Source organism: Aquarana catesbeiana, linkage group LG08 (genome assembly GCF_042186555.1).
Source record: "Aquarana catesbeiana isolate 2022-GZ linkage group LG08, ASM4218655v1, whole genome shotgun sequence".
In the NCBI taxonomy this organism is placed as follows: domain Eukaryota; kingdom Metazoa; phylum Chordata; class Amphibia; order Anura; family Ranidae; genus Aquarana; species Aquarana catesbeiana.
In genome coordinates, this window is record NC_133331.1 from 290,032,691 (window position 1) to 290,057,965 (window position 25,275).

The window sequence follows — 25,275 nt, forward strand, 5'->3', positions numbered from 1 at the left end:
GGGGGCGCAGAACCCCCCCATCCCCCAAAGCACCCATACCCCCATGTTGAGAGCATGTGGCCTGGTATGGTTCAGGGGGGGGGCGCTCGCTCGCCCCCACCCTTTCCTGACCTCCAGGCTGCTTGCTCGGATAAGGGTCTGAAATGGATTTTGGGGGAGACCCCACGCCAACTTTTTTTTCATTTTTGTTCAGCTATATTGCCAGGATCCGGCAATACATTACAGCCGTGAACAAGTTTAAATTACTTTTTTTTTTTAGAAATGTCATTATTGCTGCGGCATGTTATACACATCACACAGATGTGCCACTTTACAGGCAGACTAAGGGGACCCCCCCCCCCCCAGGCACGATATTTAAAGGAATATTTCATTTTTATTGTTTCACTTTAAGCATTATTAAAATCACTGCTCCTGAAAAAAATGATTGTTTTAAAAACTTTTTTTTTGCTTTGATACATGTCCCCTGGGGCAGTACTCGGGTCCCCATATAACTTGCATATAAGCCTTTAAAATTAGCACTTTTGATTTGACTTTAATAGCGTTCGCATGTTTTGTACAATACCATTGTATTCTTGAGGGCCCCTGCTTTCAGAAAACGTATAATATTTTGAGGGAATAAATATACATCTAGCTAAAAATGCTGATTTTTTACAATGTGTGAACAAGAAAACATCAATATTCCGCAGAGTGTGTAAAAATAGAGTTAAAATATTCTACTATTGATTCAGATTTACCTGAAGTATAATGTGTGTGTGTCATAATCTATGAAATATAACCGAAGAATGAGCTACAGGGCAGAGGACAAAATATTAAATCATTACACAGGATGCAATTATTAAAATCACCACAAGATGGTGATATCACTTAGTTTGAGTGGCCCGCTCAGACAGGAAGTGATGAAAACAGGAAAAGGAAATGATGTAAGACAAGACGTTACATAAGATAAGGACAGGAAGTTCCGGGTGAGAGAAGAGGGGGTGGAGAGGAGACATCGCTGGATTACAGAGAGGAGGTAATAAGATATTATTTTATATTTACACCCAGTAACCCCCCGTCATGTCCGTCCTCTTCCTCCATAGTCACTGTGATGTCTTTTATCTCCAACATCCACTACTACAGACATATCACATCCTGTATATTGGAGTTATTTTATAATATGTGTCCAGATACATCCTAAATATAGAACCATTTATCCAACTGTCCATCCAGAGCCTCTGGTTTATAGACCGGACACATCTTTAATATAGAACCATTTTTTCAACTGTCCATCCAGAGCCTCTGGTTTATAGACCAGATACATCCTAAATATAGAACCATTTATCCAACTGTCCATCCAGAGCCTCTGGTGAAATAGTGTGATAATTGTCGCCTTCTCTATTTACACAGAATCATAAAGTAGTGATGAAAATGTATTTATCTCAATGCTCATAAACATCCACCATCTCTCTTTACAAGACACCACCCAATACAGTGACTCCACCTCACTGCCTGAAAACAGAGATAAACAGTGTAAGAACATTGAAAAAGTCAATAAGAAAATCACTGAGCTTCTGACTGGAGAGGGAACTCTATGAAAAGTCCATCTCCATTCCTCAATATAACGTCATGTTCCCAACAAATGAGGAGGAGATACTGTACACCATATGAAGGGTCCATCTCCATTCCTCAATATAACGTCATGTTACCAACAAATGAGGAGGAGATACTGTACATCATATGAAAGGTCCATCTCCATTCCTCAATATAACGTCCTGTTCCCAACAAATGATGTGGAGATACTGTACACCATATGAAAGGTCCATCTCCATTCCTCAATATAACGTCATGTTCCCAACAAATGAGGAGGAGATATTGTACACCATATGAAAGGTCCATCTCCATTCCTCAATATAACGTCATGTTCCCAACAAATGAGGAGGAGATACTGTACACCATATGAAAGGTCCATCTCCGTTCCTCAATATAATGTCATGTTACCAACAAATGAGGAGGAGATACAGGGGGTCCCCTAGTTACAAACATCCGACTTACAAACAACTCCTACTTACAAACGGAGGGAGACAACAGGAAGTGGGAGGAAATCTACATCTAAGAAGGGAAATTCTCTCCTGTAAGAGTTAATATGGGGAAAAGGTACCTCCACTTATGCTTTATCACCAAGGCTTGTTTCCACAACCCAAAATTTTCAAAATCCATTTGTCATTGGGACAAAAAGTGAGGTGAAATCTTCTGAACAGGGGCACAGACAGCAAAACAAATGTTACAGGGGTGATAACCCTTCCCTATGCTATCCAAAAAGCTTAAAAATAGTTTTTTTGGCTGGAGCTACACTTAAATAATGTACCTGTTCCGACTTACAAACAGATTCAACTTAAGAACAAACCTACAGTCTCTAACTTGCTTGTATTTACTGTTAGCTGTTATGATTGTACCCAACTCAATGCCAGAGCTCTGGGAAAGTGTTGAATGATATACATGACTTCTTAACGCAATGTGTATAAAAACTAACATACCATATATTTAAAAATGTTTTTCAGCAGACGGACAGTATTTTTGGAATTTAAATAAGTTAGAGAGACGTCCTATTATATCTCCAGATTGTACTTCAGAAGTTGGTGACATTGCACAATATCAATGGATCCTTCTAATCCTGAGGAATCTTCTGATAAATCCCGTACTATGACTTCAGATGTCCATCTAAGATCAACGGATCCTTCTAATCCTGAGGAATCTTCTGATAAATCCCATACTATGACTTCAGATGTCCATCTAAGATCAACGGATCCTTCTAATCCTGAGGAGTCTTCTGATAAATCCCATACTATGACTTCAGATGTCCACCTAAGATCAGTAGATCCTTCTAATCCTGAGAAACCTTCTGATAACAATCATACTATGACTTCAGATGTCCATCTAAGATCAATAGATCCTTCTAATCCTGAGAAACCTTCTGATAACTCTCATACTGTGACTTCAGATGTCCATCTAAGTTCTCACAATGCTGACAGATCAACTAATCCATCCAATCCCAGTAAACCCTCTTCAAGACATGAGGAAGCTCACACAGAAGGGAGCTCATTGTCATGTTTGGTGTGCGGGAAATCATTCACTAAGAAAAAATTACTTCTTAAACACCGGAAATCTCACAAGTCTGAGCACCCTTATTCATGTTCAGAGTGTGGAAAATGCTTCTCTAGGAAAGATCACTTTGTTGTGCACCAGAGAATTCACAAGGGTGAGCATTCTTATTCATGTTCAGAGTGTGGAAAATGCTTCTCTAGGAAAGATCACCTTGTTGTGCACCAGAGAATTCACAAGGGTGAGCGCCCTCATTCATGTTCAGAGTGTGGAAAATGCTTCTCTAGGAAAGATAAATTAGTTGCACACCTGAGAATTCACACGGGTGAGCGCCCTCATTCATGTTCGGAGTGCGGAAAAAATTATTCTAATAAAAGTAACCTTGTTGAACACCAGAGAATTCACACGGGTGAGCGCCCTCATTCCTGTTCGGAGTGCGGAAAATATTTTTCTAATAAAAGTAACCTTGTTATACACCAGAGAATTCACACGGGTGAGAATTCTTATTCATGTTCAGAGTGTGGAAAATACTTCAATAGGAAAGATAAATTAGTTGAACACCAGAGAATTCACAAGGGTGAGCGCCCTCATTCATGCCCGGAGTGCGATAGAAGTTTTACAAGGAAAGAATCCCTTGTTGTACACCAGAAATGTCATACAGGAGAGCGTCCCTTTCCCTGTTTAGAGTGCGGGAAATGTTTTTCTAGTAAACAATACCTTCTTACACACCAGAGAATTCACACAGGGGAGCGTCCCTTTTTCTGTTCGGAGTGCGGGAAATGTTTCTCTGACAAAGGAAGCCTTCTGAGACACCAAAGAATTCATACCGGTGAGCGTCCCCATACATGTTCGGAATGTGGGAAATGTTTTATTTTGAAAGTAAATCTTCGTAATCACCTGAGAACTCATACAGGTGAAGGTTCCTATTCCTGTTCAGAGTGCGGAAAATGTTTTGCTGTCCAAGCACACCTTCTTAATCACCAGAGAATTCACACGGGTGAGCGTCCCTTTTCCTGTTCGGAGTGCGGAAAACGTTTTTCTGAAAAAGGAAGCCTTCGGAAACACCAAAGACTTCACACTGGTGAGCGTCCCTATTCATGTTCAGAGTGCGGGAAAAGTTTTTCACACAAAGGATCTCTTCTTAGGCACCAGAGAAGGCATACGGGCGAGTGTCCTTTTACCTGTTTAGAGTGCGGAAAATGCTTTTCTCAACAAGGAAATCTTCGTAAACACGAAAGACGTCACGCTGGAAAGCAGTCAAGCGAGCGTCCTTATTCATGTTCAGAGTGCGGGAAATGTTTCACCATGAAAGGAGGCCTTGTTAGACACCAGAGAATTCACTCAGGTGAGCGTCCTTTTTCATGTTCAACGTGCGGGAAATGTTTCGCTTTGAAAGAAGGCCTTGTTAAACACCAGAAAACTCACTCAGGTGAGCGTCCCTATTTATGTACGGAGTGCGGGAAATGTTTCACTGCGAAACAATACCTTCTTTCTCACATGACAAGACACATCTCAGAGCATCCGATCAACTTTCAGACTGTGGTAGATGTTGTGCAGATCCCATAAGTTTAATCGGAGAGAGAAGGCACCCACCCGACGCGTTTCGGCAAATGTCCAATAGCTTTTATCAGGTGGAACTGTTTAGTCCATAGAAGCTGGAGGATAAAAAATGATTATATAATGGGGAACATCCTGGTAAAAGTCATGTTTCATTTATAGGTGGAGCTTATTAGGCTGAGTCTTCTGTTGGCTTCTTCTGTTTCTTGGAGGCTCCAAATAGTGAGATGTTCCTCACTTCCCCCTTTACCACCACCACTTTGTCTTATTCCCACTCTTGTTTTTCCATTTTGCTATAAAATAAAAAATACAGCATTCAGAGTGGTGGTCCCTCGTAGTCACCAGTTTGCAATCCCAGGAACTCAATGATAAAAGCCTCCAAGGGAACAATTGTAACCCCAGGAGCCTCAGATTTTCAGGGGAATGGCCCAAGAGGTTCAATCACATCACAGCAAATTGGGAGCTAAGTGATCAGATTTGTGTCTTTAGGGGTATTCAGTAGAGGAGATGGAGGGTGGGAACTGGGGGAGGGGATCGGCATATGAATGAACGGGTGATTTACATATGAATGTTGCAATATTTGAATATTAATTGAAGTAATTCTTAAATCCCCAAATTCAATTGTACACAATGTGACCGGGCAATGCTGGGCAGAGGTAGTGACTGTCTTGGGCTTCATGCTGTGATCTCCGGACAAAACCGGCAATCCAGCCTTCAAGGGACAGGCGACTAAAAATCAGGTCTATCCCAACAAATCCGGGACTGTCAGCAAGTATGTAATTATAGTAAGAAAGTTCTCATAGAAAGCAGTACTGATCTGCTTTGCAAAGACTGCACCATAAAAATTGGCAATGGACAACACACTGAGAGCAATGACAATACATGGGGCAACCAACACGTGCCGTCTTTGCAAATGTGAGAGAAGAGCAGTACTGTTTTCTATTAGAACTTTTTTTTTTTTTTTCAAATATACATTTTTATTAACGCCCAACATGGGCTAAGACAATAGAATATACACATATACGAAAAACAACCAAAAAGGAAACGGGGTAAAAACATAATCGACATCAACACATGGAGGGGAGATAAGGCAGAGTTTCATATATACTTTCTAGCTTGTGGTTATATATCAAGTGACGAGAACTTCCTAAATTAATTCTGCGGGGCCGAGGCCCTCTTCATCGGTGGGTCCTCCAACAGGAGGCGATGGAGGAAGGTAAGTCTCGGTTGTCTTCTGTCTCCTCTCCCACCCCCCCAACCACCTCCCACCCCATCCGGAACTCCATCGCCAGAAGAGGGGGGGGGCAGGAAAAAAAAAGGGGGGCACACAAAAAAGTAAATACGGGAATTTAAGGAGGAAGTGGGGAGGGGTCATAAGGATGGGGTACAGGTAGGGGGGGTGTCACGGGCATGGCCAGAGTGAAGGGCTGGGAACAGGGCCGAGGACTGCTGGACTCTGCCCTCAACTAACAGAGGATGGATCTCCTGTGAAGGTGGATGGGACTTCAGTCTCCACCTGTATACCCCAGGGATGCTGGGCAGTAGGCCCAGATCCCCAACAGCATGACAGAGTGAGCCCAGTCACCCTGTCTTCTCTCCAGCGGCAGAAAGGATTCCAGGGAGAAGGGCCAGTCTGGGCCTCTCCCCAGCGGCAGATATGTTCTCTGAGAGAGGCAGAGGATGGCTGGGTGAGTAATGCACTGTTTGGGATGATTTGTTTGGGGTACTGTGTGGGTACAGGCAGTAGAGGACTGGAGCTGTGGACTAACTTCGGAGTCAACCCGTCTGGGGTCTCCTCCTGTGTTTGTCTCCTGCCGAAAGGGGAGAAATGTCACGGGCATGGCCAGAGCGGAGGCTGTTGGAGAGGACTGTATGCAAGCCTGTTGCCCACCGATTATGGGCCCTAGCATTTGAGGTGAATGAGAAATCCAGTCTGAACTGTATTAATCGGACTCAGTCATGTTAATTAGGTTAGCTTTGAGTCATCCCTGCTGTATAAAGGTCTGTGAGATCTCAAAATAAAGGTAGTTCTGATGTACTCCAAGACTGGTGTTGTCTAGTTCTTGGGGTTCCTATAGCCAGATCCATTGGACTCGTGTTCCAGAACTTAGGAAGCGGTATATGACGGAAGCACTCAAGCGGAGTGTGGGGCGTTCCGTGACAGGGGGTATGGGAGGGCCCTGGTTGATTCAGGATGGCCCAGGAGTTCATATTTATTGGGATATTGACCTCATCAGGAAGTCCTAAGGATGATACCCTCTGGGGAGAGAATGAATTGTGCCAAAGCGCCCATGTCTTGTTATATTTTTCCTGTTGGTGTCTCACATTGAGCACTAGGTCTTCCATTTTACTAATGTCCTCTACCCTCTGGATCCAACTAGCCACCGTTGGTGGGGTTTGACTTTTCCATTGGAGTGGGATACAGGATTTTGCGGCATTTAACAAGTGACGTACAATAGACTTTTTGTATCTCTTAGTTGATATTGTGTTTACGTGCAGTAAAAAGAAAGCCGGGTCATCTGGGATATTATAATCCGTAAACTTCTGAATAGTTGCTCTGACTGTAGACCAGAAATGAGATAGCTTCGGACAAGACCAGAATATATGTAATAACGTACCCCTGTCTCCCTGACACCTCCAGCAAAGTGCTGAGGTGTTCGGCTAGTAAGTATGTAGAGCTTGTGGGGTTAAATACCACCTTGTTAGAAGCTTATAATTAGTCTCTTGTACTTTTGTAGAGATGTAGGATTGTAGGGTAAACGTTATGATACGTTGGGTCTGGTTCGAAGTAAATGTACAGTTCAGGTCTCTCTCCCACTTACTCAGGAAGGTCTGGTGTGTGCTTTCCGTCGGGGAAATTAGGAGGATATACATTACGGGTAGCATCCTCGGGAGTGTAGCATCTGCTGAGCAGTAGTCTTCAAACGTAGTTAGGGGTTTGTTAAACCTTTGCGGGTTAGGTATGTATGTAAGGAAGTGTCTTAGTTGGACAGCAGTCCAGAACTGCAGTTTAAAGGGGCCTGTTTCACTTCTTAGTGTTCTATTAGAAATGTATTACTATAATTACATACTTGCCAACATTTGTTGGGTTAGTCTTGGGCTTCATGCTATGATCTCGGGGCAAAACCTGCAATTCAGCCTTCAAGGGACAGGCTACTAAAAATCAGGTCTATCCCAACAAATCCGGGACTGTCAGCAAGTATGTAATTATAGTAAGTTCTCATAGAAAACAGGACTGATCTGCTCTGCTTTGCAAAGACTGCACCATAAAAATTGGCAATGAACAAAACACTGAGAGCAATGATAATACATGGGGCAACCAATGTGTGCCGTCTTTGCAAATGTGAAAGCAGATCAGTACTGTTTTCTATTAAAACTTTATTACTATAATTACATACTTGCCAACAGTCCCGGATTTGTTGGGATAGTCTTGGGCATCATGCTATGATCTCGAGGCAAAACCCATGATCCAGCCTTCAAGGGACAGGCGACTAAAAATCAGGTCTATCCCAACAAATCCGGGACTGTCAGCAAGTATGTAATTATAGTAAGAAAGTTCTCATAGAAAACAGGACTGATCTGCTCTGCTTTGCAAAGACTGCACCATAAAAATTGGCAATGGACAAAACACTGAGAGCAATGACATAACATAGGGAAACCAACGCGTGCCGTCTTTGCAAATGTGAAAGCAGATCAGTACTGTTTTCTATTAAAACTTTATTACTATAATTACATACTTGCCAACAGTCCCGGATTTGTTGGGATAGTCTTGTGCTTCATGCCGTGATCTCGGGACAAACCCACGATCCAGTCTTCAAGGGACAGGCAACTAAAAATCAGGTCTATCCCAACAAATCCGGGACTGTCGGCTAGTTTGTTGGGATAGCCTTGGTTTTTTAGACACTCTTCAGGGAGGGAGGGGTAAATACAATGCCACAGGACAGTTGCACACCTTCCAGCTTCCACCCGGCACTCTTTTGCGTCCTTCAGACCAGATTTTTAATTGAGACTGCTTAGCTCCAAGGATGATTAGTAATAGTACCTCCCCACCCCGCCCCTCAAGCTCTACCACAACTGGGACCCCGATGAACTCCAGCAAAACTTCCTCAGAGGGGCAACGGCCCCTGAGGCTGTGGGACTTCTCCAGCAGGACAAGAACATGGCTGCTCCAGACCCCAGACCATTTATGTTCTCCCTCCAGCCACCTACGGGGCACACCTCTCCAGGGATTAGCTGCACCACAAGGGTGGTACATAATTATACACTGAATGGGTTTACTTTATAATCTGATCATTTTTCAGTTTGTTTTTCGTTCTTTTGTTTCCCCGTCATTATAAATATTATAGCGTTGTCAGAGAGATGTTTTTTCTATTAAGTTTTTTTTTTCATTCTTTGTATGTTAATTGTGATATAATCTGTGTTGGACAATAAAGAAATGAGTCCGTTGTATATTAAAGGTGATATCAGTCTTATATATCCTATAAAAAAGAAATACAGGAAGCACAATGGAGCTCACGTTTTCCCCCTGGTAATAATGTAAAAAAAAAATATGAATAAAAAAAGCCCAATGAGATTTAAAACTTTCAGTCACATGGCTAATATAACAATCCTTTTACATGTAATAAAGCTTTGTATAATATCTTGTCAGTTTTATCGTTCTTTAGTTTTACATTATGTATTAAATCTCTAAATTCTAACTCAAATTGTTGCTTTTTTTATTATTTTTTTTATTGTCTGGATTTAATGTGAGGTACTATATAATCTGTGTGTGTAATCATCAATAGAAGAATGGACCATGAGGCAGAGGGGAGAATGAGGAAACATAATGTAGACTGCAGTATTTATATTTTGTAAGGTGGTGATGTCATACCTCACAACCGTCCCGGATTCCGAGGGACTAGCCCTGGATTTAAGCAAAATCCTGCAATTCTATAGTCCTAGCTCCCATTGCCAGAACAAGTTTGGGCACTTGGCTCCAATTGTGCATCTCTCAGTGGAACGCAGATACCCGGAACCCAGGTTATGTGCACTTTAAGTAACTTTTTTCTTTTTATATAAAAATCAGTGGCAGCTGGTGCTCAATATTTGGGGAGGGCGGCAAACAATCCTCCCCCCTCACTCGCAGCGCTTACATCAGGTATCCCCCAGCGGAGTCTCTCCTTGCATCAGGTGTCCCCCAGCGGAGCCCGCCCTTACATCAGGTATCCCCCTGCAGAGCGCCCCTTACATCAGGTATCCCCCAGCAGTGTCCCCCTTACATCAGGTGTCCCCCAGCGGTGTCCCCCTTTCATCAGGTATCCCCAGCGGAGTCCCCTTTTCATCAGGTATTCCCCAGCATTGTCCCTCTTACATCAGGTGTCCCCCAGCGGAGCCTACCCTTACATCAGGTATCCTCCAGCGGAGTCCCTCCTTACATCAGGTATCCCCCGGCAGAGTCCCCTTTTCATCAGGTATCCCCAAGCGGAGTCCCTCCTTACATTAGGTATCCCTCAGCGGTGTTCCCCTTACATCAGGTATCCCCCAGTGGAGCCCCCTTTCCTTACATCAGGTATCCCCCAGCAGTGTCCCCCTTACATCAGATACCCCCCAGTGGAACCCCCTTTCCTTACATTAGGTATCCCCCAGCGGTGTCCCCCTTACATCAGGTACCCCCCCAGTGGAGCCCCCTTTCCTTACATCAGGTATCCCCCAGCAGCGGAGGCTCTCTCCGCCGCCATTACAGAACGCCTGAGAATGAAGTAACGGGCAGAGAGGAGCAAAATAGGTGGAGCCAGCGGGGTGGCTGCCAATGGAAATTAAGTTGCGATGCCCCCCCTCCCCGCGGCCTTTCCAACAACAGGTCACAGACAGACTGGCAGAGAGGCGGGGGTGGGCGGCACCACAGCGGGAAAACAAGGATTTCCCGGAAATCGCGAAAACCGGGAAAGAGGTCTAAATCCCGGGAATGTCCCAGGAAATTCGGGACAGTTGGCAAGTATGCTCAGTCTGTTCAGGAACTCAGTGATGCCCTGGTCCAGATCTGGGAGGAAATAAACCAGGACACCATCCGTCGTCTCATTAGGAGCATGCCCTGACGTTGTCAGGGATGCATACAAGCACCTGGGGGGCCCACACAAACTACTGAGGACCATTTTGAGTTGCTGCAATGAAATTTCAGCAAAATGGACTAGCCTGCTGCATCATTTTTTCACTTTGATTTTCGGGGTGTCTTTGAATTTAGCCCTCTGTAGGCTAATCCTTTTCATTTCCATCAAACGATGTGGCATCCTTTCGTTCCTAACACATTACCCAGTCCATACCAGTATAGATCCTAATGCATTACCCAGTCCATATCAGTATAGATCCTAAAACATTACCCAGTCCATACCAGTATAGATCCTAACACATTACCCAGTCCATACCAGTATAGATCCTAACACGTTACCCAGTCCATACCAGTATAGATCCTAACACATTACCCAGTCCATACCAGTATAGACCCTAACAGATTACCCAATCCATACCAGTATAGATCCTAACACATTACCCAGTCCATACCAGTATAGATCCTAACACATTACCCAGTCCATACCAGTATAGACCCTAACACATTATCCAGTCCATACCAGTATAGATCCTAACACATTACCCAGTCCATACCAGTATAGATCCTAACACATTACCCAGTCCATACCAGTATAGATCCTAACACATTACCCAGTTCATGCCAGTATAGACCCTAACACATTACCCAGTCCATACCAGTATAGATCCTAACACATTACCCAGTCTATACCAGTATAGATCCTAACACATTACCCAGTCTATACCAGTATAGATCCTAACACATTACCCAGTTCATACCAGTATAGACCCTAACACATTACCCAGTCCATACCAGTATAGATCCTAACACATTACCCAGTCCATACCAGTATAGATCCTAACACATTACCCAATCCATACCAGTATAGACCCTAACACATTACCCAGTCCATACCAGTATAGATCCTAACACATTACCCAGTCCATACCAGTATAGATCCTAACACATTACCCAGTTCATACCAGTATAGACCCTAACACATTACCCAGTCCATACCAGTATAGATCCTAACACATTACCCAGTTCATACCAGTATAGACCCTAACACATTACCCAGTCCATACCAGTATAGATCCTAACACATTACTCAGTCCATACCAGTATAGATCCTAACACATTACCCAGTTCATGCCAGTATAGACCCTAACACATTACCCAGTCTATACCAGTATAGATCCTAACACATTACCCAGTTCATACCAGTATAGACCCTAACACATTACCCAGTCCATATCAGTATAGATATCCAGGATATTTTTTCCCCATTGAGATCTGATGTGTTTTCAAAGTGATCCTTTCATTTTTTTTAACAGTGTATATATCACAAGGTGGTGATGTCATATCTCCCAACCATCCCAGATTTTACGGGACTGTCCCGAAATTTTAACAAAATGCTGGTGTCCTGAAGATCCATGCTGAGACCCGGAGCCCAGTGCCAGAAAAAGTTCAGGCATTTGGCCACAATAATGTCCCTCTTAGGGCAGGGGTAGGCAACCTCCAGATGTTTTGAAACTACAAGTCCCATGAGACATTGCAAGACCCTAACAATCACAGGTATGACTTTTTCAATAGATTATATTGCGTGTGTGTGTGCAAAAAAAAAAGTATAGGCGTGTATTTTTTCCTAAAAATATAAATTGATAAACAGTTGTGCAACATAATAAATTGCAGCTTTCTCTATGATATTCTAGGGCACCTCTGCATACAGAAATATATAATAATCTGGGGAAATTAAATGTAGCGCTTTTTCAATCTACCGCTTATAGGTAAATTTAGTGGGTCATCTGTTCTGTACATAGTTCAGATTCAATTTAGTGTTAGATTAGCCTATGTTCCAGCTTGGCTGTGTTGTGTGCAGTTCCACATTGTGCCTGTGGGTGTCGTTGTCACCATGGGCCGGTGTTGGAAAAGCAACACGCTGAAGTGTATGAGTGCTCCTCTGTCCCGGAGATAACTCGGTGGAGGTGGTCCTCCGAATTGCATTCTGGGAGAGGGTATTTATGGGACAGACGCCATGTTCCGAGGAGTCTTCTTGCCTCGTGGCCCTCCTGGCCTAGAGGTATGTGTCAGTGAGTTCTACCTCGTAGCCCTTGGAGGGTTGCGTTGCGGCAGCCGTGCAGGTGGGCCCAGAAGCCTGTCTGGGGCCTGCTATAGCTGGGATGGTCCTGTGCTGTCTGTCCTTTGGGAAGAAGCCTTACAATCGGGAAGATCCAGGGGAGGACCCATCTGGGAAGAGACCATGCAAGGCTGATCTTAAGAAGGGCCTGGTGACTCGGTTGGAGGACATATCCTAAACTACACTACCGCACAAGTACTGCCGGGTCGGCTTAAAGGTTCTGGTACTGTGTTTGCTGTTCATCGAAAACTACTACATCCTGTGGCACAGGATCATACAGTTTTGTTTCATTCAAGCCTGTGGCAGAGACTTTTCCTTTTGTTCGTGCTGCGTACCGGCTGCTAGGTTAGTGAGAGAGACCTATCCGGGCAGGCAAAGATTTAATCCTAAGCAGAAGATATATTCATCCTAGAGATTTAAATTCCTTGATGCTACCCCAAGAAAAAGGTATTTGAACTTCCCTGCAACTCTTCTTCTACGTCTTTACTGCTACTTCTTCCAGTTATCTCCCATTAAAGCATTGGAAAAATATTCAAGTGACTGTTGCCTGCATTGTCTGATGGTAAGCTCAACGGGACCCTAGACCCGGTACTGGTGCAATTACAGGGGAAAAAGGTGACGGTAACAGCCCGCTAAAAATCAGCAGCTCCACCGTGAGTTAGTGCTACATAAACATTTATATTATTATTATTATTTTTTTTTTTTTATGTTACATTTTTAATATTTGGAGCCCAAAATGCAGATTTTTAAATAAAAAATTCCCTAGAGTCAAAACCTATCAGTATCCAGCAGAGGGTGTAAATCTAGAGATAAAATATTTCATGTTGGATCAGTTTTAACTGACGTATAATGTGCATCATAGTGTATGAAATATAACCCGAAGAATGAGCTACAGGACAAAATATTAAAAAACTACGTAGGATGCAGATATTAAAATCACCACAAGATGGGGACATCACTTAGATTGAGTGGACCGCCCAGACAGGAAGTGATGTAAAGTAAAGTAGGAACAGGAAATGATGAAAGAAAAAGCGTTCAAAAGGTAAGGACAGAAAATTCTATGAGAGAGACGAACGAGGTGGAGAGGAGACATCACCGGATCACACAGAGGAGGTAATAAGATATTATTTTATATTTACACCCAGTAACACCCCCGTCATGTCCGTCCTCTTCCTCCATAGTCACTGTGATGTCTTTTATCTCCAACATCCACTACTACAGACATATCACATCCTGTATATTGGAGTTATTTTATAATATGTGCCCAGATACATCCTAAATTTAGAACCATTTATCCAACTGTCTATCCAGAGCCTCTGGTTTATAGACCGGATACATCCTAAATATAGAACCATTTATCCAACTGTCCATCCAGAGCCTCTGGTGGAATAGTGTGATAATTGTTGTCTTCTCTATTTACATCGAATCATAAAGTAGTGATGAAAATGTATTTATCTCAATGCTCATAAACATCCACCATCTCTCTTTACAAGACACCACCCGATACAGTGCCTCCACCTCACTGCCTGAAAACAGAGCTAAACAGTGTAAGAACATTCTAAAAGTCAATAAGAAAATCACTGAGCTTTTGACTGGAGAGGGAACTCTATGAAAGGTCCATCTCCATTATTCAATATAACATCATATTCCCAACAAATGAGGTGGAGATACTGTGCATCATATGAAAGGTCCATTTCTCAACATATAGTCATGTTCTCGACAAATGAGAAGGAGATACTGTAAACCATATGAAAGTACCATCTCCATTGCTCAATATAACATCATGTTCTCAACTAATGTAGAAGGATTACTGTACACCATATGAAAGGTCCATTTCTTAATATATAGTCATGTTTTTGACAAATGAGGAGGAGATACTGTACACCATATGAAAGGTCCATCTCCATTCCTTAATATAACTTCATGTTCTCAAAAAATGAGGAGGAGATACTGTACACCATATGGAAGGTCCATCTCCATTCCTCAATATAACGCCATGTTCTCAACTAATGTAGAGGGATTACTGTACACCATATGAAAGGTCCATTTCTCAACATATAGTCATGTTCTCGACAAATGAGGAGGAGATACTGTACACCGTATGAAAGGTCCATCTCCATTCTTCAATATAACATCATGTTCCCAACAAATGAGGAGGAGATACTGTACACCATATGAAAGGTCCCTCTCCATTCCTCAATATAACATCATGTTCTCAAAAAATGAGGAGGAGATACTGGCTTGGGTGTACCATATCATCTGAACTGGTTTATATTTACTGTTAGCTGTTATGATTGTACCCAACTGAATGCCAGAGCTCTGGGAAAGTGTTGAATGACTTCTTAACACAATGTGTATAAAAACTAACATACCATATATTAAAAAATGTTTTTCAGCATACGGACAGTAGTTTTGGAATTTAAATAAGTTGGAGAGACGTCCTATTACATCTCCACATTGTACTTCAGAAGCTGGTGACATTGCACAATATCAATGGATCCTTTTAATCCTGAGAAATCTTCTGATAAATCCCGTACTATGACTTCAGATGACCATCTAAGATCAGTGGATCCATCTAATCCTGAGAAACCTTCAGATAAATCCCATACTATGACCTCAGATGTCCATCTAATGTCGATGGATCCTTCTAATCCTGAGAAACCTTCTGATAAATCCCATACTTTGACTGCAGATGTCCATCTAATGTCGATGGATCCTTCTAATCCTGAGAAACCTTCTGATAACTCTCATACTATGACTTCAGATGTCCATCTAAGATCAATGGATCCTTCTAATCCTGAGAAACCTTCTGATAACTCTCATACTATGACTTCAGATGTCCATCTAAGTTCTCACAATGCTGACAGATCAACTCATCCATCCAATCCCCAGAAATCCTCTTCAAGGCATGAGGAAGCTCACACAGAAGGGAGCTCATTGTCCCATTGTCCCATGTCCCATGAGCACCCTTATTCATGTTCGGAGTGTGGAAAATGTTTCTCTAGGAAAGATAACCTTGTTGCGCACCAGAGAATTCACAAGAGTGAGCATTCTTATTCATGTTCAGAGTGTGGAAAATGCTTCTATAGGAAAGATAGATTTGTTGCCCACCAGAGAATTCACAAGGGTGAGCGCCCTCATTCATGTTCAGAGTGCGATAAAAGTTTTACAAGTAAAGAATCCCTTCTTGTACACCAAAAACATCATACAGGAGAGCTTCCCTTTCCCTGTTTAGAGTGCGGGAAATGTTTTTCTAGTAAGGAATCCCTCCTTACACACCAGAGACTTCATACAGGTGAGCGTCCCTTTTGCTGTTCAGAGTGCGAAAAATGTTTCTCTCGCAAAGGAAGCCTTCTGAGACACCAAAGAAGTCACACTGGTGAGCGTCCATATTCATGTTCGGAATGCGGGAAATGTTTTACTATGAAAGCAAATCTTCGTAGTCACCTGAAAACTCATACAGGTGAGCGTTCCTATTCCTGTTCAGAGTGCGGAAAATGTTTTGCTAAAGAAGGAAACCTTCTTAGTCACCAGAGAATTCACACGGATGAGCGTCCCTATTCCTGTTCAGAGTGCGGAAAATGTTTTGCTAAACAAGGAAACCTTCTTAGTCACCAGAGAATTCACACGGATGAGCGTCCCTTTTTCTGTTCAGAGTGCGGAAAACGTTTTTCTGAAAAAGGAAGCCTTCAGAAACACCAAAGACTTCACACTGGTGAGCGTCCCTATACATGTTCAGAGTGCGGGAAAAGTTTTTCACGCAAAGGATCACTTCTTTCGCACCAGAGAAGTCATAAGGGCGAGCGTCCTTTTACCTGTTTAGAGTGCGGCAAATCTTTTTCCGACAAAAGAAACCTTCGTAAACACCAGAGAGTTCATACGGGTGAGCGTCCCTTTTCCTGTTTAGAGTGCGGAAAATGCTTTTCTCAACAAGGAAATCTGCGTACACACGAAAGATGTCACGATAGCAAGCAGTCAAGCGAGCGTCCTTATTCATGTTCAGAGTGCGGGAAATGTTTCACCATGAAAGGAGGCCTTGTTAGTCACCAGAGAATTCACTCAGGTGAGCGTCCTTTTTCATGTTCAAAGTGCGGGAAATGTTTCACTAGCAAAGAAGGCCTTGTTAAACACCAGAAAACTCACTCAGGTGTGCGTCCCTATTTATGTACGGAGTGCGGGAAATGTTTCACTGTGAAAAAATCACTTCTTACACACATGACAAGACATATCTCAGAGCATCCGACCAACTTTCAGACTGTGGTAGATGTTGTACAGATCACATAAGTCTAATCGAAGAGGAGATTCCTACTGACGCGTTTCGACAAATATATAATGACGTTTATTGAGTGGAAGTGTTTAGTCCATAGCATTTGGAGGATAATAAATGGTTAGATAATGGGAAACATCCTGGTAAAAGTCTTGTTTCATTTATGGGTGGAGCTTATTAGGCTGAGTCTTCTGTTGGATTTTTCTGTTTCTTGGAGGCTCCAAATAGTGAGATGTTCCTCCTAGAGGTTCCTCGCTTCCTCGATTTAAGCAAAATCCTGCAGTTCTATAGTCCTAGCTCCCGTTGCGAGAACAAGTTTGGGCACTTGGCTCCAATAGTGTATGTCTCATTGGAATGCAGGTACCCAGCACCCAGGTTATGTGCACTTTAAGTGACTTTTTTTTAATATAAAAATCTGTGGCAGCTGGTGCTCAATATTTGGGGAGAGTGGCAAACAATCCCCCCCCCCCCCTCACTCGCACCACCGCTACCACCCAACCCCCTCCCCCCACCAACGGCGGTGATCAGAGGCCTTACTTTAAGTATCTGCTCCTTTGTTGAAGGAAGAACAGGATGAGACCTGCCAGAGCCCTACAAAATAACCTCCAGTAGGCCACTGGTCTGAATGTCTCTGACCAAACAATCAGAAACAGACTTCATGAGGGTGGCTTGAGGGCCCGATGTCCTCTAGTGGGCCCTGTGCTTACTGCCTGGCAATGTGGAGCTCAATTGGCATTTGCCATTGAACACCAGAATTGGCAGGTCCACTACTGGTGCCCTATGCTTTTCACAGATGAGAGCAGGTTCACCCCGAGCACAGGTGACAGACGTGGAAGGGTCTGGAGAAGCCGTGGAGAACCGGTTTGGTGGTGGGTCAGTGATGGTCTGGGGAGGCATATCCATGGAGGGACACACAGACCTCTACAGGCTAGACAATGGCACCTTGACTGCCATTAGGTATCTGGAGGAAATCCTTAGACCATTTGTCAGACCTTACACTGGTGCATTGGGTCCTGGGTTCCTCCTGGTGCACGACAATGCCCGCCCTCATGTGGCGAGAGTATGCAGCCAGTTCCTGGAGGATGAAGGAATTGATACCATTGACTGGCCTCCATGCTTGCCTGACGTAAATCCAATAGAACACATCTGGGAAATTATTTTTTGGTCCACCCGACGCCGCCAGGTTGCACCTCAGTCATAGTTGCCAACATTGTAAAAAAAATTTATAGGGACACTTTTTTGTCTGTAGGCAGGGGGTCTTATTATAATTAGGGGGTGGGGCATTCATTTGAAGGTGTGACGTAGTGAGGAAATAAAAATGTGGCACGCGAATCTGTGATTAATGGGCGTGGGTTAAGCTAAATATTGGGCGTGACTCAAAGAGGGTGTGGTTAGAGTCTGAGATGAACGAGGGATGGAGGGAGGAACAAAGGGTGAAAGAAAGAAAGGGATGGAGGGACAGCAGTCCCAGATCCTACATCACAATAGAAATATGTGTATTTCAGAAAGTTTAGAATCAGTAAATAAAGATACTCCAAACACCTGGTGTTAACGCTTCAATCATCCCGGCACCATGGTTGTTATGGTGTCAAGGTGATTGAAGCGCATTATTTCTATTATTACATTGTAATATAAAATGAAATAGTTCAACTCACCATAATGCAGAATCAGTGGGAGCCCTGAGCGTGTCCCCTGCCATGTCGCCTACCACCAGATGCCATCAGGTGTCCCCAGCAGAGTCCCTCCTTACATCAGGTGTCCCCAGCAGTGTCCCCCCTTACACCATGCATTCCCAGTAGAGTCCCTCATTAAACCAGACATTCCCAATAGAGTCCCTCTTTACACCAGGCATTCCCAGCAGAGTCTCTCCTTACATCAGGTGTCCCCCAGTGGAGCCCCCTTACATCAGGTATTCCCCAGCGGTGTCCCCCCTACATCAGGTATCCCCCAGCGGTGTCCCCCTTACATCAGGGGTCCCCCAGCGGTGTCTCCCTTACATCAGGTGTCCCCCAGCGGTGTCCCCCTTATATCAGGTATCCCCCAGCGGTGTCCCCCTTACTTCAGGAATCCCCCAGCGGTGACCCCCTTACATCAGGTGTCCCCCAGCGGTGTCCCCCTTACATCAGGTATCCCCTAGCGGTGTCTCCCTTTCATCAGGTATCCCCCAGCAGTGTCCCCCTTAAATTAAGTATCCCCCAGCGGAGTCCCTCCTTACATCAGGTGTCCCCCAGGGGAGCCCCCCCTTACATCAGGTATCCCCCAGCAGAGCCTACCCTTACATCAGGTATCCCCCAGAGGAGCCCCCTTACATCAGGTATCCCCCAGCGGACCCCCCCTTACATCAGGTATCCCCAGCAGTGTCCCCCTTACATCAGGTATCCCCCAGTGGAGTCCCTCCTTACATCAGTTATCCCCCAACGGAGTCCCTCCTTACATCAGTTGTCCCCCAGCAGAGCCCCCCTTACATCAGGTATCCCCCAGCGGAGCCTACCCTTACATCAGTTATCCCCCAGCGGAGCCCCCCTTACATCAGGTATCCCCAGCGGTGTCCCCTTACATCAGGTATCCCCCAGCGGAGCCCCCCCTTACATCAGGTATCCCAAGCGGTGTCCCCGTTACGTCAGGTTTCCCAGAGCGGAATCCCTCCTTACATCAGGTATCCCCCAGAGGAGCCCCCCTTACATCAGGTATCCCCCAGCAGAGCCCCCTTACATCAGGTGTCCCCCTTACATCAGGTGTCCCCCAGCGGAGCCACCGTTACATCAGGTATCCCCCAGCGGACACAAAATGCGTACACAAAATAAATAAAAAATTCCCTAGAGTCAAAACCTATCAGTATCCAGCAGAGGGTGTAAAAATAGAGATAAAATATTTAATGTAGAATCAGTTTTAACTGAAGTATAATGTGCATCATAATGTATGAAATATAACCCGAAGAATGAGCTACAGGACGAAATATAAAAAAATGATGAAAGACAAGGCGTTTCTAAAGGTAAGTACAGGAAATTCTATGAGAGAGAAGAATGATGTGGAGAGAAGACATCACCGGATCACACAGAGGAGGTAATAGGATATTATTTTATACTTACACCCAGTAACCCCCCCGTCATGTCCGTCCTCTTCCTCCATAGTCACTGTGATGTCTTTTATCTCCAACATTCACTACTACAGACATATCACATCCTGTATATTGGAGTTATTTTATAATATGTGTCCAGATACATCCTGAATATAGAATCATTTATCCAACTGTCCATCCAGAGCCTCTGGTTTATAGACCGGATACATTCTAAATATAGAACCATTTATCCAACTGTCCATCCAGAGCCTCTGGTTTATAGACCAGATACATCCTAAATATAGAGCTATTTATCCAACTGTCCATCCAGAGCCTCTGGTTTATAGACCGGATACATCCTAAATATAGAACCATTTATCCAACTCTCCATCCAGAGTCTCTGGTTTATAGACAAGATTCCTCCTAAATATAGAGTCATTTTTCCAATCACATGACCACATAGGCAAGGACCACCATCAAGTGAATGAAAGGATATTATGGAAATTCTAGATGAATGCTCTGCACACTGCTATACACTCTTACATGTTTCTATATTTTGTGAATTTTGGAATTCTTGCAATATGTGCATCAAAACTGCATCAAAGTAATCCCTCTCTGGCCAGTCCCGAATCTACTTAAAATGCAAATACTTATCTGCTTTCAGCATATTTAATGGCCATATAGTGTCCATACGGGGCAGATAGACACAGTTGGAGGATATTAAACCTGGCCAGGTAGGTTAGGAGAATTTGGGAAGTGTCACATGACATTACTCTTATCTCTGTTAAAAAAAAACACAGGCCTGAGAGGTGAGGAGGTGTGTCATAATTTATGAACTATAACCGAAGAATGAGCTACAGGGCAGAGGGCATAATATTAAAACATAATGTAGGCTGCAGTTATTGACTAACCGTATGAAAAGTCCATCTCCATCCCTCAATATAATGTCATGTTCCAAACAAATGAGGAGGAGATACTGTACACCATATGAAAGGTCCATCTCCATTCCTCAATATAATGTCATGTTCCCAACAAATGAGGAGATACTGTACACCATATGAAAGGTCCATCTCCATTCCTCAATATAATGTCATGTTCCCAACAAATGAGGAGGAGATACTGTCAGGAGCTTTCCCGGTATGCCGCATGCCCTGGGGCCGCTTTGAGTTGCGGCTGCAGTGTTCCCCTCTCTCCCCTGTGTCATGGAGCTGGCTGGGTCTGTGGTCGGCGGCTGTAACACGGTCCTGCCCCCCTAGACCGCCTTGTGTGATAGTAGATATAATCAATGTTCCGCCTATCACACGAGCCGGTCTAGGGGGCGGGACCGTGTTACAATCGCCAAACACAGACCCAGCCAGCTCCGTGATCCACAGGAGGACATGCCCGCCCGTACAGCCCGCCCTGTGTGCTTGGATAGGAGGATCGGCAGGGGGGCCGCATATAGAGGAAATGAGCTTTCTATATTCCTCCATGCAGCCGGTGAATGCTTGCAGTAGGGAGAGGAGGAGAATCAAGCATGGAGGAATATAGAAAGCTCATTTCCTCTATATGCGGCCCCCTGCCGATCCTCCTATCCAACTTCTTTTACTGCCCCCCCCCCCCCCAGTTCTCCTTGTGCCCCCCCGCTCCACGTCCCCCACAGTGCTTTCCAGCCCCCATTCTCCCCACCCCTGTTCTTTCTGCCCCCCCCCTGCTCTACAGCTCTCCCCATCCTTCTCTAGCCACCAACCCAGTGTTCTCCACTCCCCCCAGTGCTCTCCACCCCTGTTCTTTCTCCCCCCGAGTGCTCTGCAGCTCTCCCCATCACTCTCCAGCCCCCACCCCAGTGCTCTCCAGCCCCCCATTCTCCCCACCCCTGTTCTTTCTGCCCCCCCCTGCTCTCCAGCTCTCCCCATCCTTCTCTAGCCACCATCCCAGTGCTCTCCACTTCCCCCAGTGCTCTCCACCCCTGTTCTTTCTCCCCCCCAGTATTCTCCACCCCTGTTCTTTCTCCCCCCAGTGCTCTCCAGCTCTCCCCATCACTCTTCAGCCCCCACCCCAGTGCTCTCCACCCCCCACAGTGCTCTCCAGCCCCCCATTCTCCCCACCCCTGTTTTTTCTGCCCCCCCCAGTGCTCTCAAGCTCCACCCATCGCTCTCCAGCCCCCACCCCCAGTGCTCTCTGCCCCCCATGCTCTCCACCCCTGTTCTTTTTGGCTCCCCCTCCAGTGCTCAAGCTCCCCCCAGCACTCTCCGCTCCCCACCCCTGTACTCTTCACTCCCCCCTGCATTTTGCCCCCACTCATGTGCTCTCCAACCCCGCTAGTGCTCTCCGCCCCCCATAGTGCTCTCCAGTCCCCCAAGCTTTCCACCCCTGTTCTTTCTGGCCCCCACTGATGCTCTCAAGCTCCCCCCCCCCCCATTGCTCTCCAGTTCCCCCTGCTCTTTGTACCCCCCAGTGCTCTCCAGCCCCTGTGCTCTCCACCCCTGTTTTTCTGCCCCCCCCAGTGCTCTTCGCCACCCCACACTCTTAGCCCCCCCCCCAGTGCTCTCAGCCTCCAGTGCTCTCCACCCCTGTTCTTTTTGGCCCCCCCAGCGCTCTCCGCTCCCCACCCCTGTGATCTCCACTCCCCCCTGCTCTTTGCCTCCACCCATGTGCTCTCCAACCCCGCTAGTACTCTCTGCTCCCCCTTCTCTCCAGCTCCCACCCAGTGCTCTCCACTTCCCCAGGACCAGAGGACAGGCTGGCTGGGGCCGGAAAATGAGGACGGCTGAAGGTGCAAGTGGCCAGGGACCACTCCATCTCACAGCAAACAGATCCTCTGGAAGGAGAACTGTCCCCATCCAAAATGAGAACAGACCCTGCCTGCTGCTGAACATCATGGATATCCTGCTGGCATGCAAGGTACCGTACCGAGCATCAACAACACACCTTCCCACAGACAGGGACTGCAAACTCGGACATGGGGCACAGGAGGGGCTGCAATGATGGGCACAGTGAGGCTGCATTCCTGGGCACAGTAAGGCTGCATTAATGGGCACAGTGAGACTGCATTCATGGCACAGTAAAGCTGCATTTGATGGGCACAATGAGGCTGCATTGATGGGCACAGTGAGGCTGCAATCATGGGCACAGTGAGGCTGCAATGATGGGCACAGTGAAGATGCAATGGTGGGCACAGTGAGGCCACATTCATGAGCAGAGTGAAGCTGCATTTGATGAGCACAGTGAGGCTGCATTGGTGGGCACAGTGAGGCTGCATTGATGGGCACAGTGAGGCTGCATTGATGGGCACAGCGAGGCTGCATTGATGGGCACAGGGAGGCTGCATTTGATTGGCACTGATGAGGCTGCATTGATGGGCACAGTGAGGCTGCATTGATGGGCACAGTGAGGCTGCATTGATGGGCACAGGGAGGCTGCATTTGATTGGCACTGATGAGGCTGCATTTGATGGGCACAGTGAGGCTGCATTGATGGGCACAGCGAGGCTGCATTGATGGGCACAGGGAGGCTGCATTTGATTGGCACTGATGAGGCTGCATTTGATGGGCACTGGTGAGGCTGCATTGAGCTCTTGTATCATGTCTGCAGTCTCTGACCATCTCCTGTATCATGTCTGCAGTCTCTGAGGGAGTCTGGAGAGGAGTCAAGAGTGGGAGCACCAAAAGAAACAAAAGTGTGGCGCTATATATCACATCCACAGCCGTGTGTATTACAATAAAGACATATAAAAATAGTGAATACTACCAAAAAAATGTATGATCATAAAATGGATAGTGTCAAATAATTAATCAGTGTTGATCACATATAAAGTAAATACACAATAATGCTTAATTATCAGATGTGCCAGTGATTAGTAGAAACCCGTGCTGGTTCCATGAGCCAGACACCAAACATAAAAATGTTTTTATGTTTGGTGTCTGGCTCATGAAACCAGCACGGGTGATCAACACTGATTAATTATTTGACACTATCCATTTTATGATCATACATTTTTTTGGTAGTATTCACTATTTTTATATGTCTTTATTGTAATACACACGGCTGTGGATGTGATATATAGCGCCACACTTTTGTTTCTTTTGTTTTTTTTCTGGCTTGAGTCTATAGGTGTGTTGGCTGCTTTTCACTTTCTTTCTAAACGTAGCGCTGTACTTAAATTTTATTTAAGAGTGGGAGCACCGCCAGGATGGGGGTCATGGGAAAAGTCAGACGTGTGTGGACTGTGGAGAGGAGACTATAGGATAAAACCAGAGCCACCAAGCTGGAGCCGACTGACTGAGCCCTGCATGGTGCACCTGAGAGGAGGTCAGTGACAGCACCGCTAGGCCAGTCTGAAGGGGGGGTCAACGATGTAAGGGGGGAGTGAATACGATAATGTAAGGGGCACTGATATAAAGCATTTCCCCCTTATATCAGTAACCCCCCCCCCCCCCCCGTTACCTTAGTGTGCGCAAGGTTCTGTATATATATATATATATATATATATATATATATATATATATATATATATAAAGCCCTATTACACTCTTCAAATGTGCTTTAAAATGTATGGTTTTCCCTTTCATGAACAAGGAAATAATGACGTTATGCTTTTGCACTGGTTTAATAATGCTGTGGGGCTGGTATGAAATTTTTTCCAGGGCTGGATTTTATTCCCAGTCCAGCCCTGGATACTGTACACCATATGAAAAGTCCATCTCCATTCCTCGATTTATTGTCATGTTCCCAACAAATGAGGAGGAGATACTGTACACCATATGAAAGGTCCATCTCCATTCCTCAATATAACGTCATGTTCCCAACAAATGAGGAGGAGATACTGTACACCATATGAAAGGTCCATCTCCATTCCTCAATATAACGTCATGTTCCCAACAAATGAGGAGGAGATACTGTACACCATATGAAAGGTCCATCTCCATTCCTCAATATAACGTCATGTTCCCAAACAAATGAGAAGGAGATACTGTACACCATATGAAAGGTCCATCTCCATTCCTCAATATAATGTCATCTTCCCAACAAATGAGGAGGAGATACTGTACACCATATGAAAGGTCCATCTCCATTCCTCAATATAACGTCATGTTCCCAACAAATGAGGAGGAGATACCGTACACCATATGAAA

At 45.0% G+C, this 25,275-nt stretch overlaps 2 protein-coding genes across 2 annotated transcripts in view; both read left to right on the plus strand.

The window, feature by feature from the left end:
* The window catches only part of LOC141104742 (uncharacterized), a 352,606-nt gene that overhangs the window by 245,067 nt on the left and 82,264 nt on the right, over positions 1–25,275 (plus strand). The window lies entirely within an intron of this gene.
* On the plus strand, positions 924–17,239 carry LOC141104741 (uncharacterized). The gene is made up of 3 exons (XM_073594445.1): positions 924–1,012; positions 2,538–4,575; positions 15,948–17,239. The coding sequence occupies exons 2-3, from the start codon at positions 2,635–2,637 to the stop codon at positions 17,118–17,120; spliced, it is 3,114 nt and encodes a 1,037-aa protein (XP_073450546.1). The 5' UTR covers positions 924–1,012; positions 2,538–2,634; the 3' UTR covers positions 17,121–17,239.

Excerpts from the sequence above, each read along its gene's own strand:
- LOC141104741 (XM_073594445.1), top strand. The coding sequence starts at position 2,635 with ATGGATCCTTCTAATCCTGAGGAATCTTCTGATAAATCCCGTACTATG. Across the intron at positions 4,576-15,947 it reads AACAATACCTTCTTTCTCAC|CAGAGAATTCACAAGGGTGA; the intron begins ATGACAAGACAC and ends TTTGTTGCCCAC.